This window comes from Chelonia mydas, chromosome 3 (genome assembly GCF_015237465.2).
Source record: "Chelonia mydas isolate rCheMyd1 chromosome 3, rCheMyd1.pri.v2, whole genome shotgun sequence".
Taxonomy (NCBI): domain Eukaryota; kingdom Metazoa; phylum Chordata; order Testudines; family Cheloniidae; genus Chelonia; species Chelonia mydas.
Genome location: NC_057851.1, coordinates 3,490,058 through 3,508,887, shown reverse-complemented (window position 1 = coordinate 3,508,887; position 18,830 = coordinate 3,490,058). Strand labels below are relative to the sequence as shown.

Below are 18,830 nucleotides of genomic sequence, written 5' to 3'. Positions count from 1 at the left end.
CTTCAAAAGGCAGAAAGGGCTCATTTCCTCTCGACAGACAGCGGAAAGCCACGTCAGACTTAAAGGCTGCATTCAGGAAATTTGCTTTTTGATGTGATTAGGCTGGCTGAAATTTCAGATTTCAGAGTAGCAGCCGTGTTAGTCTGTATCCGCAAAAAGAAAAGGAGTACTTGTGGCACCTTAGAGACTAACAAATTTGTTAGTCTCTAAGGTGCCACAAGTACTCCTTTTCTTTTTGTGAAATTTCAGAGTTGTTTTTAAAGCCATTCATACGGCTGGCAGGAAACGACCAACACATACAGCGTGGCAGCTAAGCAACCACATCACCCAAGGCCTGCTCACCCGCAACTCAGGAGGAGAAACTGCAGGCTCACTCTCACCCACTCGTGTGTCTTACAAAGGGGTTCAAATGGGTGGGGTTTCCATAGAGTATAAGGCGAGAGGAGACCATGACGACCATCAGTCCGACCTCCTGTGTAACAGGCCCGAGAACGTCATCCACTGAGTCCTGTGTCAAACCCATATCTTGCAAGCAGCTAGCGTACATATTTTTGAGCTCGCCTGAAGCAACAAGTGCTCGGGTTCCCACGCTGGCTGCCGAGCTGGTCATTTCCCTGTTCAGTTGACCTAGGACAACCCAACTGGGCTTTTCCCACTGAGCAGCACTCCCACTGCCTAGATGTTCTGTGTCCTGCCAATTCCTTCACACAGTGCCAGTCTCCCACAGTTGGCTACAGTGCTTCCTTGATCCCTGAAGGCATCTGTATACAGGGGAGACTATTCCACGGTGCTCTCCCTTCCCAGCTTCTCCCCAGCAGATGAACTCCTCCCAGAAGCTTGAAATATGGCAGGTTCTACATCAGTGATTCAGGTTCTTTAGTAATTTTGTTCACTCTTTATTTAGCCAGACATAACCACTGCACTTCAGACAGATTTCTAGCTACAGTATGCCTGGGGCATCTGAAAGCAATATTTAAAAGGCGCAGTATGAAAAAAATCAGCTAACACCTATGGGAAAGATTATAAATCTGTATACAGGACAGAAACACTGTGTTCGGGTTAACACATTAAGGCTGTTCTCCCAAGCAGTGCCCCCTACCGGAGACAGGGTCAGACTGATTCGAGTGTACAGTCATGTGCTACCCACCAGCAGCTGCAGCCTACAGAAAATAAGTTCTAAGTAAGGTGAAATGTTAGGAAGCGAATGGTACCTAGCTAAGTCCCCGAATAATTTATTTAAAATTAGAGATTTGCCCAACCCAGTCTCTGGATCCCATTCTGATCTTGGCATTTTTCTGACCAATAGAACCGTAACTACATTGGAATTTGGGAGCATTAAATCCATGTTTCACCAGTGTGTGGTTCCTATGCTTTAAGCTGCAAACTGTGATCTAAAACAGGATGTGGATCCAGGGTTTGGATCAGACCCAGTCTTTAAATTAAACGACTAGAAGAATTTCTGCTGCAGCCAGGCTGTCGGTTCCTGGTATACAAAATAAGAGCTTTCAGATGCCACCTATTTAGCTTCCTTTCACATTTTATATAAATGCCTCAATCTGCCTGGCAAATGCTTTTGGATCAGAGGTATTCCACCTAGTATTCCAGGGTTTAAATGCGACACCCCCTGCAAAACTGAACAGCAATGGGACAAAGTAAATTCTACAAGCAGAGCCGCTACAGTGAAACCCCAAGCCCAAAGGCAGACTTACCACTCCTACTCCATAGTGGATGTGTGCCAGGGTAATGAGAGCAGTCAGTAGGTATAGAAGAAGATTTTCCCAGTGGGGTGCAACTCCAGAGACCACCACAAAGATGACCAGGGCTAATGGCAGCAGCATCCAGTTGAGAGGCTGGCACCGGGTACTACTCATCTGACACACGATCAGCTGGCACTGGTGGGGGCAGGAGGGGGAAAGAAGTCTGTTAGATATGCTTTGGTTTCCTTCCAACGCGAGCCTCTGTAACCCATGAATCACTCACTCAGAATATGGCAATGAGGGCCATGTACTTATCTAGAGCGATACTTATTAAATCATGGACAATCATCTGCTCTAAAGTTTCCCAAATACTGAGAAAGTTTCCATTTTGACATGAATTCCTCTTGTGCTTATAACCAGAGAAGTCCACATCAAGAGCAGACCATCACAAGGATTGATTTGCATTGACTGGCCAATTCTGGTCAAATCTGACCAAGCTTATCTGGAAAGTTAGTAAAAAACTCTGCAGAGTGAGAAAGACAGAAAGCCCTGCTTCTGGGCACAGTCCAAGGGTAGTGACAGATCTATGAATAAAGCCGCACGTCTTCCTAAACACCACTACTACGGCGGCCCGTTTGTCATGCAAGACACGGATTCCACAGCTTAACAGTAGTCATGATTTGGGGGGGATGAGAGCAGGGGGCTTTCACGTACGCAGGCAGATGTGACAACACACAGCTGAACCAATTTCACCAAGAACCTTGTGAGTGACCATGTTAAAGCTGAGCGAGCAGGAACTCAATTAAGTGAATTGTTATCTAGTATCAGGGAGGGGTAAAAAAAGCACATGCTGGGATTTCTCTGGTTTGGGAAAAGTCAGATCTGGTTTATAGGAAACGTTTTTCACCTCTAAAGGAGTCAGCGTTTCTCTCCTGCCCACTTCAGTGCCTGCCCTTACAATGGATCCAATCCACAATTCCTGGCATTTTCATTCTGGGTTTTTGACTTGCCTTTCCACCTCATGAGCAGACGGGATAGTTCATACAATGTTGCCTGACAAACTGCTAGCCCTCACCATTGTGTTAATTCAAATCAGCGACCCCTGTTCACATGCATTTTAGCGGAGAAACAGAACTCTTACTGAAATGTTGGCGAAGGCTGTTCCAACCATGAAGTAGAAGAGCCTGGGATGGACCTCCAGGATGTCTGATGGTGACATGAAGATCCAGATCATGCACAGAATGAACAGCAACGCTGGCGAGAAGAACGGCAGCATGATTTCATACACTGACCTGTGCTTCAGAGTGTTACTTTTATAGGCCCTGAAAGGCAAAAGGAACACAAATCTTACGTCAAACGCTCGGAAGCCACAGCTTCTAACAGAGGCAGGCACAAGCCTTCCTCAGGGAGCTCTCCAATCCAGGTAAGTGCCCAACTAGCGTTGGGCACCTTTCCTGAAGTGGAGTAAGGCATGCAACAGGCTGAGCAGAGCCCAGCAGTAGGAATTTAGCTGTTGTTGAGAAAATGGGCAAGAGGCCAGTCTCAGGTCAGACACCCCAGTGAATAATGCACTCACGATAGTTATACGTTGCTTATTCAGATGTGTCTTTGGTAACCCTGCATTAGTGGGCGATGGATTTCAACGTGGAAGTAATAACTGGCCAATCTCAGATGCAGCCTTTTAAGGAGCTGGTAACAAAGGGGAGAACTGGGGCTCCCAAATGGAGTTCAGACTACGACACTGGGCCTGGGTTCAGGAAACAATTCAGATGAGAAAGACAAGGTTTCCTGCACAACTTCCTTCTTGCAGAGCCAGTAAGAGACTATATCGTCAGAGTAGGTTGATCAAAGGATCAGATCACCCAGATTTATGCCAGGTGCTTAACATTCATTTTGTCTACCAGGCAATTCATGGCTAGTTCAATATTCAAAGCAGCCATTATCAGGGTCACCTGTTAACGTCTGCAAATCAGGAAGTCTGTATGGGAAATGCAGGATTTTGTTATTAAAATAAGTAAAGTGGGGGGAGCGGGGAGGATTGCGTTTTGGAATCCACCCCCTAACTCAATCCCCCAAGGGGCGACTTCCCAGGTTGCCCTGTTCTTCTCTGACTATAGGGCTAGACATGCCACTAATACAGCGGCAGAGACCAGAGATCCCAAAATGAACTGCTTCCACTCGATCTGAGCTGCTTGGCCTGCATGCAGGGACCTGTGCTCACAGCAAGTCGGATTAGTGTATTCATAAGGGCGGCAACTTAACAGCTTCTCCATCTTAATCAGGAGTGCCTTCGGGGCTCCTAGGAAGCTGCCAGTGAAGGTAAGGAAAGTTTATAAGGAGTCTAGTTTACAGAAAGCTACGCCCAGTCATGGCTCTCCTATTACAGCCTGGGCAGTGCTGGGCCACCAATACAACGTGCTCTCCACCTACTTCCTTCTGTAGTATTCTGCATGGCTAACGCCTAGCAGAAGAGGATCATCCCATGTGGTGCCTCAAACCCTGCAGAATTAGTTAGTTCACATGATTTTTGGAAAACTTACTTGTAAAAGTTAATCAAACTCATGGGCACAGTCACTGTGAGCGCACACCCTGAAAGAGAAAGATCTAAGTTCAGGCAGCGTAGTAATTCAGAGTCCAACGCAATCCCCGAACTCCTTTATAAGCATTGGTGGTGACAGTCTCCTAACCATCATGCATTTTTTTATTATTATTATTATTTTTTTTTAACAGTCATTTGCAACATTACAGTAGCTAAAGGCTTACTTAAACCCACTGTCACCCCACTGCTGCTCAGATTTTTTTAATGGCCACTAACATGATTTGTGTATTTGACTCAGCTCTTCAGGAAAAGCACTGCCTTGGTTAGTGAAGTGCCAGTAAATGCATTTATGGAAATAACTATTTTAGTGAAAACATATTTATCTGCGTTTTGACCATAATTCCGAACAAGACACCTAGTGGGCAGCAGAGAAACCATCATCAATGGTTTCACTTTTTCATGCGAGGACACATTTCAGACACAGTAAGGTTATTATAAGGATAGACGTAAACAAAAACTACCTATATTTAACGTGCACCATTTAGGACATGGAGAACTGCCATTAACAAAAGCTTTAGTCACTTGACTAACTTTCAAGGACCTCCCTGAAGGGCCAAAGTTCCATGAAACCCCAATGCACTTTGAAAGCTGCCAGGGTGGTCAGCAGCTAAGAGATTAAATAGAATAAAGCTGAAGTTCGCCCATGACCTCCCAGCAGGAAAGCTGCCTCAGAAGGCATCTTTTGAAGGCTAGTGGTACCAAATTACTTTTCTTTCCAAAGGGTGAATCACAAATACATTCAAAACAAGACAGCAGTAAAGCCACCCAATTCCTTCCTGGCCAGCCAACCTGAACGCTTTTCAGCTCTCAGGCTGACGTGAAGGGGAAGTTTGACACACAACTTTGTGGAGAAGAGTAATGCTGTAGATTTACACCTTCTCACACTCGAGGCTCAACTCATTCTTGCGGAACTACAGACCAATCTACTGCAACAGCTAGATGCCAGAGTCTCTCAGGCCAAGCAGGCTGAGGCTTCTAAATACAGACCTATTATCTAGCTCAGGGGGTGGACAGACTGCAGCCGCAGAGCCGTTCACAGCCACCCTTGATGTTTAGTAAGACGGTGCAGATTGGAAACAAGTCCTAGCATGTATTACTTCCATACTAAGCTAAGCAGCATGGAGCATTGCATACTGGGACCACCTCCCTCCTGGAGCTTTGTTTGTATTAAAGGAGGAAGTTGGCTGCAATCTTCTCTATTGTATATAAGTTAGAGGCAGCCCATGGTGACTTAGCCAGTTCTCACCAAAACCTCAATGGGACTAGCATCAGACCCTGTGCATTTTGTTGCTTTCAATCTAGATCAAGACTCGTCCAGGCAAGTTTTCTACAGAGATATTTTACTAAGTTTCTCTTTGCTAAAAATATAAACAGATATGGACGGGTTTTTAAAGTGAAACACTGGCTATTGGTAAAGAGGAGGTGGTTAAAAATAGGCTTCAACATGGAGCTTCTTACCAATAATCATTGCAGTGAATAGGTCTCTATATAAGAAATTAAACAGGAAAGGTGCATACCAGGCCTCAACTCCCACAATCGCTGTCACTATGTAGACAACTGAAATGGTCTGAAAAGGAAATGCAGAGAGAGCGCAGACAAGCATTAGCAGCTGGAAAGACGGGTCAGACCAAATGTGCTTTTGGTGGGGTGACCATTCCTCACCAGGCAGCTCCAGGAGCTGCTAGCGTTGCTTTCCAATCAGATTTTCACTACCCAGCTTTAGCTTTAAAACAAGAGGAAGCCTGTATCTCCAGGTCAGATGCAACCCCAGTACCTGAGTGCAGCTTTCGGAACTACTTGGGGCCCCAAACGTATGCCCCCATTCCCAGGTGCCTACGCTGACTGCATGTCAGGAACCAGCCCAACCTCTGCTTCCGGCAACATGACCAAGGAAGCCTCTTTGCTAGTCTGGAAAGGGAGGTCAATGAGACCTGGGGTGAGGCAAAGGCTGCTTGGTCACCGTGAGTTTTAAGGCCAGTCTGGAAAGTGGATAGCAAGGAGAGGGGCCTGTGATGCTCTGCCCTGCCACCCCCCGTGAGCTATCTGCAGCCAATGAGGTTTGCACATGCACCTGGGGATAGCCCCACCCCACTACTGGATTGACCAGCACAAACAGAGGATGGTTGTACTTCAACAGCACCCCAGCACCAGCCGCCAGACCCATGTCTAACCACCTCCTGTAGCGAACCAAACAATGGTATCTTAGAATTGTTTGATGCATGATCAGGAAAATGCACCATGGATTAGTGCCAGGTTAGGAGAAACTGGAGACACAGGCCAGAGGATGACTGATTGCAAAGGACTAGAGAAACCATGATTTTCCTGACAGAAGGGGCAGCTTTCAAGGGAATTTCTAGTGTTGTACAACGATTCAGTGGATATCTGAACTCGTGGCAATCAGTGCTTCCACAACCACTGGACCCGATTCAATCACACACAAGTATAAACCGCTAAGTCGGCACCGTTACACTAGTGCCACAACAGAATCAGGCCCCGTCAGTTTTGGACAACCAACAATTATTAGTATCCAATTTTTAAAGACATTTCATTTCCTGCTAATGCAAAAACCTATGGCAACATAAAGATACTTGTCACACACATCACCTCTCTGCTGAAGAGAAATTAGATCTGTCCCAATCTAATTATGCAGTAAAAGTTTCATTATAACTTCCTCCCTTGTTCCTTGATTCATTAAACCTTACTTTAATCATGTGAACAGTCTGCTTTGTTGAATCAGAGCTTCATAAAGCAGCACTGATGATACAGTTCCAACTATTGCACCCTGCAACCAAGCTCTCTGTCCTCTGCCAGAAAGTTCTCCTCCCTGAAGAAGTCAGAATATGGTTAGGTTTAGGTCTGGTGATAGGCACTTTATGACTACCTGGACAGAGGTCACCCAGGGAAAGATGCCAGGGCAGCACATACCCCTACACACGCTACACAAATAGTTCTGGCAATTCACCAAAGCTTGCCCACTGTTTTCTAAATTAGTATTTTGAAATCAAGAGGCAGAAGGGCTACTTACCACCTGGCTGATGTCATATCCCCAGGGCAGGAAGAGAATCCCTGTGTTATATTTCTCCCAATGGGAGAGGATGAAGGAAAACAAAACCACCCATAAGAGCAGATAGAGAACGAAGACGCTGACACCATTGGATCCCCGCCCAAAGGTGGAGTAAACGGTCACTACGAAGAACATGCAGGCCCAGCTGTCCAGGCCATGGTCAAAGAGCTCCCCCAAGGGAGTGCTGGAGTTCGTTCGGCGCGCTTGCTTCCCATCAACACCATCTGGAAGGGAAGTGCACAGAGAGGCAAAGTTAAACATCCCCATGCAAAGCGAGGGACTCCTCTGCAGCAGCCAGATAATGTGTGCACTGCTGAGAAATCAGCAACCAGCTTCAGGATCCAGCACTGTCCCTGGGGGTGCACAGATTGAATAAATAAATAAAAAACAAAAAACCTTCAGAAGAGTCTGTTAAATATTTAACAACAATCTGCATTCAATATTTCACAAGTAACCCCATAAAGTCAGTTCTGATAGGAAGAGACATCTACTTTTACGTTCCTCCCTGGAACGAGTGGCAGTTTCCAGAGGCATCTCAGCCAGCGATACATCATTCACAACACCCCAGAGCAAGGGGTGGCAGGGAACTGAGGAGTTACCCAGAATCAGAGTTTTGTTCCTTTTGGGGTCGGGGGGGAGCTGAAGGGAAGGGGTTGGGAAACACAGAACTATGACAACAACAGTTCACTTGACTAATTAAAGTCATTATGATGATAGGCACATTAGAAATCCAAGACACATCATGAGAATCTTAAGTCTTACCAAGTGTATACGCCACGAAGTTGAGGAGACCCACCATGACCCACACTCGATTCGGAACATGCTCACGATCAGGTGCTGTCGAGATTGGAAAGAAGATGAGTACAGACACATCAGCAGGTTATGCTTTGGTACAAGAGATGCTTTCAACAAGAATCGTTTTAGCAATTAATTGGAACAAGATTCCATCCAAATCTGTGGGTCATCTCACTGTCATGAGGAGGCTCCTTTAAATTCTTTCAATGTGCTTGTACTACCAAAAGGAGATGCATCACATCAGCCTTCACCTGCTCAGTTCCTACCAGCAATATCTTACGCTTCTTTCTGCAAGGCATCCAGTAGATCCTGAAGATCACGCTTTTTGCTGAATTTGTCAAAGATCTGGGCACACACTCAAGTTTCACACACTCAAATACAGCATCTGCCTCCTTTCCCCATACCCTAAAACGTGCAACAACATTTTCAATGGAACTTAGGCACTTTTGAAATGTTTACTCATGCGCTATTTTAAGCCGAAGACTTTAGAGCACAGGATAAATTCTAGATTGTAATTAGATAGATCTGCATTTCCTGGGATGAAAGTTAAAACAACCTAACTTTAAAGTTAGACTAACATGGCTACCCCTCTGATACTTAAAGTACCTAGTTACGGTACACCATGATCCTGGATTTCACTGCTAGGATGGCTTTGTTGCCCTCTGCACCCCCCCCCATTCACCCTTATGGGGGACACAGAGCAAGAGTTCCAGATCTTTGTGCTGTGAGAAAACCGTTGTGGGCAAGATGAAATTCTGTCTCCACATGGGGGAGCTTTCATTTTTAACGTATTTATTTTGTGGCAGGTTGCAGTCACAGGAGTTAAGAGCGATGACAGGAGAGGGTGAGTTCATGAGCCGCATGCCATGGAATCACGATCCTGTCACTGAAAGCGAGGATGCTTTGCTGTCATGGAAACAGAGGTGGGCAAAGACAGAAGTTCCCAACTGCTTACTTACTGATGACAAAATTGAGCAAAAACAGCTGCAAAGCATGATTCTATTCTGAGACAGGACTGCATGAAAACAGTGGGGATGCACAGATTCATAGATTCCAAGGCCAGAAGGAAGCATTGTGGTCATCTAGTCTGACCTCCTGTATAACACAGGCCAGAGAACTGCCCCAAAATAATTCCTAGAGTAGAGCTTTTAGAAAAAGATCCAATCTTGACTTAAAAATTGCCAGTGAGAATTCACCACAGCTCTTGGTAAACTGTTCTAATGGTTAATTACTCTCACTGTTAAAAAATTAGGCCTTATTTCCACTCTGAATTCGCTGAGCTTCGACTTCCAGCCATTGGATCGTGTTAGACGTTTCTCTGCTAGACTGAAGAGCCCATGATTAAAATATTTGTTCCCCATGTAGATACTCATATAGACTGTAATCAAGTTGCCCCTTAACTTTCTCTTTGTCCAATAGATTGAGCTCCTTGAGTCTATCATTATAAGGCAGCTTTTCCAATCCTTTAATCGTTCTCATGGCTCTTCTCTGAACCCTCTTTAATCAATCAACATCCTTCTTGAACGGTGGATACCAGGACTGGACACAGGATTCCAGGAGCAGTCACACCAGGGCCAGATACAGAGCTAAAATAACCTCTCTGCTGTAACTCAAGATTCCCGTTTATGCCTCCCAGGGTCTTTTGGCCCAGTGTCACAGTGGGAGCTCATATTCAGTGGATTATCCAGCACAACCCCCCCCACCCCCCATCTTTTTTCAGAGTCACTGCTTCCCAGGATAGAGCCTCCCATGCTGAAAGTATGGCCTATATTCTTTGTTCCTAGATGTATACATTTATATTTAACCCTATTGTAAATGTATATACATCTAGGAACTAAAGGAGGTAGGCTGTTCTTACATATGGAGTCATGGGACAGACAATATATATCCTCCACACCAGGCACGCTGTTCCTTACTTTCACTATCTTTTCCCCAGCCGAAATCATAGAATATCAGTGTTGGAAGGGACCTCAGGAGGTCATCTAGTCCAACCCCCTGCTCAAAGCAGGACCAATCCCCAATTTTTTTTTTTTTTGCCTCAGATCCCTAAATGGCCCCCTCAAGCATTGAACTCACAACCCTGGGTTTAGCAGGCCAATGCTCAAACCACTGAGCTATCCCTCCTCACTAGGATGACAGAGGACCAGTAAGGACTTTTCAAAATCCCTTGAGTAAGGATAGGATTGTGTCAGATTCTGACTTTAATGGAATTCCATGACTTCTTTGGCTTCAGCCCCCACCAGAGCAGCCCCCCCAGGTGCTGGGCTGGAGCAGCTGTGGTCGGCCCTTGCTGCAGGAACAGTGGCAGGGCTGGAGCAGCAGCTGACATCCCTGTTAGAACTCCTTCCCCAGGTATTTAGTAAAAGCCGGGGACAGGTCACGGACTTCCATGAATTTGTGTTTATTGCCTGCGACCTGTCCATGACTTCTACTAAAAATACCCATTACAAAATCTTCACCTTACCCCATGAGTCACAGCCCTAAAACATGCCGGACACTTTTTCTAGGGGTACCATAGCAAGAGCATTTTAAAGTCTGCTTCCTGTAAATAGTTTAAATTGCTGGATGAACAGAGATTACACTTAAAGTATACCCGTTCTCCTCACCCCAAACTGGGGACACCAGACTGACATACTTTCTAAGCGGTAAGATGATCAGGGGGTTGCAGTTATGGTCATTAATCTCTAAGAACTCGTTAAACAGTTAGTCAAGCCTGCAACATGGAATGTTACTCCATAGGGAGCACAATGCTCTCCAGAGTCCGCAGCTAGAGTAGGGACGACATTCTTCCACACCATGCCCAAGTAGGATGTGCCCATTTGCCCTAAAAATTCTGGGTGAAATCTTGGTAAAAGAAGTCAATGGAAGCTTTGCCATTGCCTTCAATAGGGCCAGAATTTTACCCTCTGGTGATTTAGACCTCAAGGGATGCCCAACCTCCACCAGTGCCACTGGTAAAAACCAAGAGTTAGAAGCAAGCTCAGTGTAAGTTTATCGTACACCGCACATCCTGCCAGTGCACCTAAATCCTGACCAACACCACCAGCTCAGGCTGGCATTTGGCTTTAGACGTGTGCTAGACAGACAGCTGAGGTGGCAACCAGCCTTCCACCTGCAGGGCATGGTTTCTGGCTGAGGACAGGAGAGATGAAATCTGAGATAAGGTTGTAGGGGTACCCACACCATCTTCCCCGTCCACCTGATTCTCCTGTCTGCAGTAATATACCACTTCCTGAATAAGTTAGGGCCCTGCTACCACTGTCTCTCTTTGTCCCTCTAATCTGGTGATTAATATCCAAAAAGTATTCTGAATATGTAAAGCAATACATAAGTGCCAAGTATTATTAGTATTTGGCCAAATACCTGGAAATACCATTTGACTGGAGCTAAATATCAGATACAGTAAACATTTAAACGTTCATTTCAGCAGGATATTAACACGGATAGTGAACTTAACAGATATTATTTTTCTCCAATTTAAACTTGCTACTGCTGCATATTATGAGAAGAAACACTGCAGATCAAATATCTGGTTTATGGGAATTGCAATACAAAGCCATGAGTCATAAGTGTTCTTTCCATTTTTTCTCCAATGATATTTCGGAAATTATACTGATTCTGTCAAGAATGACTTTAATAAAATGAGTAATTAGTTTCTAAGAAACTAGAAGTGGACTTATACACTCTGGTCTTAGAGACCTAATTCTGACAGCTCTTTTGCTGAGAGTTCTTGTTTGTTTGTATTAAGAGGCACAGTTTGTGGATAGTGGCAAATCAGTACAGCAAATCAGTTATAGGAACTGTATTACCGAACAGACATAAGAAAGGTGAAAAGGTGTTAGGAGAAGTTCAACAACATGATCCAGGGGCTGACTTACAGACCCTTCCTTATAAATCTGGCCTATGGCCGGCCTGGAGTAATTTAAAGGAAAAACCCTTTCAGGAAGGACATATGCTGAGAGCATTAGCATGTCTGATGTCCAGGCAGAAGAGACAGTGTATCTGGTCATCTACAACAGACCATATCCTGCCACATTCACATTGCTTGAAGCTTCAAAGCAGTCTTTCTTCCCTCCCTCACTGGTCACAGCAGTTGATGAAATCCTGAAAATAAATCAGAGACTGAAGCTTTGGAACTCGAGAACTGTCCCCTGGTGGGTTCACACCCTGACCTACTTCTACTGCTCTTACAGACCAAAGGGTTGGATTGTGGGGTGTTCTGCCTGTCTCTCAGCACAGGGCACAAGATCCAGTCATAAGAATCATGCCCCGGCGATGCACTAGTTTCTCAAGTGAGATGATGCAAGCCCCATCCTTTGGAACCTTAGGCCTAAACACTTTGAGAACGTCCTGCAGAGGACAAGCCTGCTCTGGCAGGGAAATGGACGGGACAATCTGATGGGGCTTCTCCATCGGATTGTATGATTCACGGGTACTATGAAAAACAGATCATAAGACCGAGGAATGAGACAAACCTGCTGCCTGCCACGTTTCATGACTTTAGTGTCTGAGGGAGAAAGGAAACGGCAATGACGGAAGCAGGAAGGTCTGATACAAAAGTCCATTAGACAAAGGGGAGCAGTGAGGGCAGTGCTGGAAGAAGGGACCAGAAGGAAGCAGACCTTCTATTGCCTACGGTCACAACTATCCATTGGGAAGAGGAAAGATGATGGGCATGCCAAAGGTACCATGGTGCGGCACCGCCTCCTCCTAGCAATCCAGTGTTAGAGAAGTTATTTGGTGAGTACCAGACCTTTCTGAAATTCAGCTGACTCCCTACTGGGGACAGAATAACAGTACAGCACTAATGTTAACAGAATTCTGTGGAGTGGGATGAGATCACTGAGCTCATTTCACTTGCAAACCACACAAACATTTGTACATGTCTTCAAGATGAAAGGCTAGTTCAGCCCTTTGTGCCCCCAAGCCCTTTCGGGCAGTCAACAGCTTGACATAACTAGCTCTCCTAGATGGAGGACACCACAACGTATCTTCCCTGCATAAGCAGCCAACGTGAACCTGCGATTGGACAAATGCTGAAACAGGGAGTTGCGCCCCCATCTTAAAAGAGTTATTCATTTTTAAATTTGTAGCTTTCCAGGGCAGTGTATGATGACTACAGCACAGAAGTATTCTTGCTAGTGAAATTTGCCAGTTGCTCCAAGGAACAAAATGGGCAGAATTCCCTCTCAGCTGCTAATAATTGCAGCTTCACTCGCGCGTCTCAGATCTCCAGCTGGATTTTGGTGATTGACCCATTACAGCTATTGCTTTTTCCAACAAGATCCTAGTTAGCTGACACGTGAAACAAAACCTGAAGAGACATTACATTTGCTGTCATCAATAACAGACATCTCGTTTTGTTCTTTACACGAGATTAGCCATGAGAAGGGATTATATGTGGGCATGTAACTGGGCACACAAATTAGACCTCAGATGAATAATGTTCAGTATTAATTCAGGGTCCAATTCTCTGACCCAGCACGTGTCTAGTCATTTACCCTAGTACAATGCGGATGCAAAACACTACCACCAAATCAAAATGGTAGCATTTTACATTTACTTAAGCCAGGTGCAAGGTTGTTGCAGGATAGGAAAACAAAAACACTTCAAGGGAGATTGCACATCCTTCAAAGGGGAGATTCTCATAGCCTTCAGTTCTGTGCCTTCGAACACTATTAAAGTTACAAAAGTGCCCAGAAGAACACACAGTTTGTTAAGCCTCGTTATTTGCACAGCTTTAGAGCCAACACCCAGATCTATGACAAGACAAAGGTGCAAGGGCAAGTGATAAAGGGCCAAACTTCTTCCTTTTTTTTTTTTTTTTTGGTTACAGACCTTCTTATTCCTTCTTATGCCTTTTCTCTCATCAAGTATTTAGTCGGCTGTTTAGGAAGAGCCACTCCAACAGTGGGATGCGGGACAGACACAGGCAAGCCCCGCCCGTAGAGATTATGGGGTATACTACAAAGACTTCCAGAAAGCAAATCATTTTAGATTCTCTCTTGAACAAATGCAGACAAAAGAAACGTCGGATAGGTCTACACGTCAGAGCGCAGCAGGTGTGCCACTGCAACACTCCAATGTAGATGCTCAGTACTACGATGGGAGAGAGTTCTCCTCTCACTGTAGTTAAGCCACCTCCCCAAGAGGCAGTAGCTAGGTCAAGGGAAGAATTCTTCCTTCCATCAGCCTGGCCCCCTCTACATCAGGGGTTAAGTTAGAATAGCTACGTTTCTCCAGAGGTGTGGATTTTTCACACACCCGAGAGATGTACCTGTGTTGATGTAAGTTTTCAGTGCAGATCAGCCCTTAATGTCAAAACAGCCTTTCACGACTGCCATATAAATTTACTAGCCCAGATATAAAGTCTGCTTGCCCATCCTTTAACAAGGAGGACTGTAACAGACTGTGAAAAGACTGAACAGCCATCCATCAGAAGAGAGAGATAAAGGGACACACATGTAGCATGTAGTGTTTGGGTGTACTTAAATCCAATTTAGATTACTCTAAATCCAACAAAAAACAGGTACCAGTGGCAAATTTTACCTTTTTAAAGAACACGATTAGTTATATAGCACTGGTGCACACACAGAACTGTAAAAATAAATGAACTGGACAAAGACAAGCAGGCCAGCAACCTAAAATTGGTATTTTATCAGCAAAGCAGGTTATTGGCACCCAAATGTATTATTGTTCTTCCTCAAGGCTATAAATAGCATAAGGGGGTTTGTTTGGGTTGTTTTATATTTTTTTGACTGTGTGTGTCAAAGTTCATCTTGACTTTAAAAGGTACAAAACTCAAATTTTGGGGTTTGGTTTTAACATTGGCTATTCCCTCTCACAAAACTGGAAGGAATGAGTCACATTTTGGTTGCGTTAGTGTAGTATCACCCAGCGATTTCTGTCCTTGACTTCTTGCCACATTGATATTTCAAAACTAAAGAACACTCCAGAGCAGTAGATAAGCAAGCCATATCAGTCAGCACATGAAATTGCAAAACTATGGTATAGGAAGACATGAGAATCAGATCTTTTATTACTCACATGCTCTAAAATGTACACTTAAAAAAAAAAAAGCAGTCTTACCGGAAGCATAAAAATCAGGGTCAAAGTATGCCATGAGGAAGAAGTTGAAGACAAGCAACAGGAAGCCAGAAAATGTTATCAGATTTGGAGCCAACCATGTAGGGAAAATCTATGGAAAGCGGCAAAAATACACACAAGGAATCACATTAGCGCACACAATAGGCACTACACATTGCTTTTAACTACATCAGAGAGGAGGTTATGACTTACTGGTGTTAGATAGTGATAAGAGGCTTTTGACATTTATGATTCTGCAGCATAAAGTTTTAGACGGTTATGCAATATGCAATCGCGCTCACAGTTATTGTCCTTCTTGAAGGACGAAGGTTGGCATTTGTCATGGAATTAACAAAGCAGAGTTTGTTTCAACCAAAAGGCAGACCTGTCTAATAGATTATGCCATGACAGAAAATTAGCACTTCTACTTCCAGCACAGAACCACATGACCAGCAGGAATTCTCACCTTCACGACAGTATTCCAGAACGGGTGCATAACATAGAGAGAGAGAGGATTGCTGTCCACCGCACTGTACTGTGAAGGAGAGGAAGAGAAATATGGTTAAATGAATGCTCCAGCAGGTCTCCTATAAACATACTGACTAGACACAATATCAAATTATCTCAAAGAGATCAAGTACCCCTGGTTCTGGGGTTCTCACAGTGCTGCGTGTCAGATAACAAGTCACCGTATGTCATACCCGAGAAGGATGTCATAGTTTCCCTGCTCTATAGGAAAGTAACATTTTAAAGATAACGGGAAAATCTGAAGCAAACTCTGCCACCTTTGCTGGGAACACTGCAGTCTCCATGCTCATGGAACTCCTGCCCAGAAGTTGTCATATTTCAGGAAAAGTCTGACTATTGAATTTATATTTAAAACCTCAACCCCTCTGGCCCCTAAAGACGCCTTTGCAAAATAACCCCTTGAATATAACATGAAAAATAACGTGACCGGCCAACTAGCAGCATAGACAATAAAGGGGAACGGATGCAGATCGGAATAAGTACAGAACACGTCAGAGATTTCTTCTAATTTAAATGAAATCAAGTCAGCAGGGCCTGATGCTATTCATCCCAAGGTGCGGAAGGAATTAGCTGAAGAAATCTCGAAGCCATTGGCAATAATATTTGCAAACTCATGGATGACAGTCCCAGTACTTCAGTACCAGGCAAACTGGTTCAAACTACAGAATGTTTGGAATCATTAAGAAAGGGATAAATAATGAGACAGAAAATATCATGTTGCCCAAGTTCCCTATAAGCTGTGCTGTAAGGATAAAGCCTTTGTCTGGAACCATATTGTAAGGCCTAAAGCCTAAGGCCTTAGTCTGCAGCCAGATTTAAAAAAAAAACCTGTAGCAGAAAGTCACATCCTCACATTCCATCTAAATTACATTAGAACAATGTAATATCAGGCTGTTAAGAAGGAGACCCCGTCCTAATGGCCCCCACGATCACCAAAGAAACAGATCTTAAGATGGTTAAAGAAAACTTGGTTTGATGGCTTTCTGTCTGGCAAGAAACCACTTATCAATAGTTGTGCTTGTGAAATACTCATTTCTTTATTGTTTTGTCATTATGGTCCCCACTTCCCTATTGTTTATCCGTATGGTTTCTGTCTGGTTCTTTAATTGTTTCGGTCTGTTACATAATTAATTTTGCTAGGTGTAAATTAAGGTGGTGGGATAGGATTGGTGAGTAAAATTTTAGTATAATGATTGGTTAAGGTACAGCTAAAAAGAACTCAAATTTCTCTACATAAACTGGGGTCCAAAAGGAAGTTCTTTGGGAACCAACTCCAGGACACAGCCCCAAAGATCGGAGCGGCCAGACCTCAACACTCTGCCAATGACACCGTGCAGAAACTGGAGTCCCCCACATGGACCTGATCCTGACTGGCCATCAAGAAAAGTTCATCTGTCTTATTGGGAGTGGTGAGCACTGTACGTGTAGCGTGTGCAGTCTGTTTTTGGTGAGTGTTAATAAATAGAGGTTACGTAGTACATTACTGTGTAAGGCTCTTTCACTGGTAAAAGGTCCTGCACACCCCCAGAAGTAGTATACACCCGGAGCCCTACGTATTGGGAAAGGGTGTGGGTACTTAAATTGACCAGGTTAGTTACATCCTAAGCCCTACCAATTTGTACATGTGGCCCTTCGCCCTACGAATTGGGTAAGGGTAGGTGCTTTTTGCCTGGAGCCCTACGGACTGGGAAAAGGTGGGGTACCCTAATGGGTGCAGGGAACAGCATGGCCACACAGCAGCCTGTGTAGTGCCACGCAGACGCTCAAGGAACCCGCCCAGGGACGTGTTGCAGTTGGGGTGCCCCTCCCCAGCCCCAACACAGCCTGCAGCATGGATCTGCCGGCGCAGTGTGGCCTGACCCCAGAGCAGCCTGGACCCAGATGCGGCCGGGGTGGGGCGACATGACCCCGCGGCAGCCCAGACCTAGCCGCGACCAGGGCAGCGCAGCCCAGCCTGAGGTGTGGCCGGAGCAGCCTGGCCCAGACCCAGGCGTGGCCAGGGCGGCCCTCCCACAGCCTGGACCGGCTGGGGCTGGGGGCCTATCCTGCAGCCTCAGAGCTCCCGCAGCAGGGAGAGGCGCCTCTCCCCCCCAGCCCAGGTGCTGCTACAGGGAGAACGAGCAAGGAGAGAGACCTCTCTTCCCACCATAGCCCCGGAGCACCCTCCTGCACCCCCAACCTCTCATCCCCGACCCCACCCCAGAGCCTGCACCCCCAGCCAGAGCCCTCACCCCTGCACCCAATCCTCTGTCCCATCCCTGAGCCTCTGAGCCATGCCAGAGCCCACACCCACAGCTGGAGCCCTCACCCCCTGCACCCAATCCTCTGCCTGAGCCCTGAGCCCCTCATCCCTGGCCCCACCTCAGAGCCCACACCCTCAGATGGAGCCCCCACCCCCTGTGCTCAACTGTTACTTATCAGCTGTGTGTTCTTGGGGAACCAGGGCACAGTATCCAGCCAGTCTGACTCACAAAAGACCTCCCCACCCCCTGCTTGAACCAAAGCCAATCAGAAGAAAGTCTTACCAAAAAAAAAAAAAAAAAAAAATCAATGAAAAGGCAGTGGAAGACATACCTAAACCCCTCAGGACAAGGGTGACATCTCTCTCTCTCTCTCTCTCTCTCTCTAGGTATAGCCTTCTGACCCTGGCTTGTGTGATCAGTTATAGTTTTCTAAACCTGACTTTTGTAATCATAATATTAAATCTAACTTAAATTTAACTGTTTTGTTTGTTTGGCTTCCCTTGTATGGTTTACTTGGCAATAAATAACTTTCATGGTTAAGCTGGTTGCTTCTCTCTCTCCCCCACCCCATGGGTGTTTTTTGGCTTCCCCATTTGCTCTGCAGCAATGCTCCTCGTACCTAAGCAAAGATCCCTGCAGCATCCAAAAATCCTGTGGGGGCTGCTCATCAAGTGGGTTACCAGCAGAACAATTGTAACATGAAAGTTGGGATAGAGATGTGCTGAACCTAGGGTGTATGAGGGTGGCAGCTTGGAAGTGCTGTTCAACCCTGTCTGCTGAGTCCAGGGACATATAAGGGGTCAGCTTGGGAGTGCTGA

General features: G+C 45.4%; 1 protein-coding gene across 1 annotated transcript in view; it reads right to left on the bottom strand.

The window, feature by feature from the left end:
* SELENOI (selenoprotein I) overlaps window positions 1-18,830 on the bottom strand; it is a 64,828-nt gene that overhangs the window by 8,231 nt on the left and 37,767 nt on the right. Inside the window, exons 2-9 of the mRNA XM_037893741.2 lie at window positions 15,708-15,776; window positions 15,245-15,353; window positions 8,123-8,197; window positions 7,322-7,584; window positions 5,755-5,863; window positions 4,238-4,286; window positions 2,839-3,019; window positions 1,710-1,892 (exon numbers count right to left, since the gene is read on the bottom strand). Coding sequence (XP_037749669.1) covers window positions 1,710-1,892; window positions 2,839-3,019; window positions 4,238-4,286; window positions 5,755-5,863; window positions 7,322-7,584; window positions 8,123-8,197; window positions 15,245-15,353; window positions 15,708-15,776 — 1,038 coding nt within the window. The remainder of the gene's footprint in view (window positions 1-1,709; window positions 1,893-2,838; window positions 3,020-4,237; window positions 4,287-5,754; window positions 5,864-7,321; window positions 7,585-8,122; window positions 8,198-15,244; window positions 15,354-15,707; window positions 15,777-18,830) is intronic.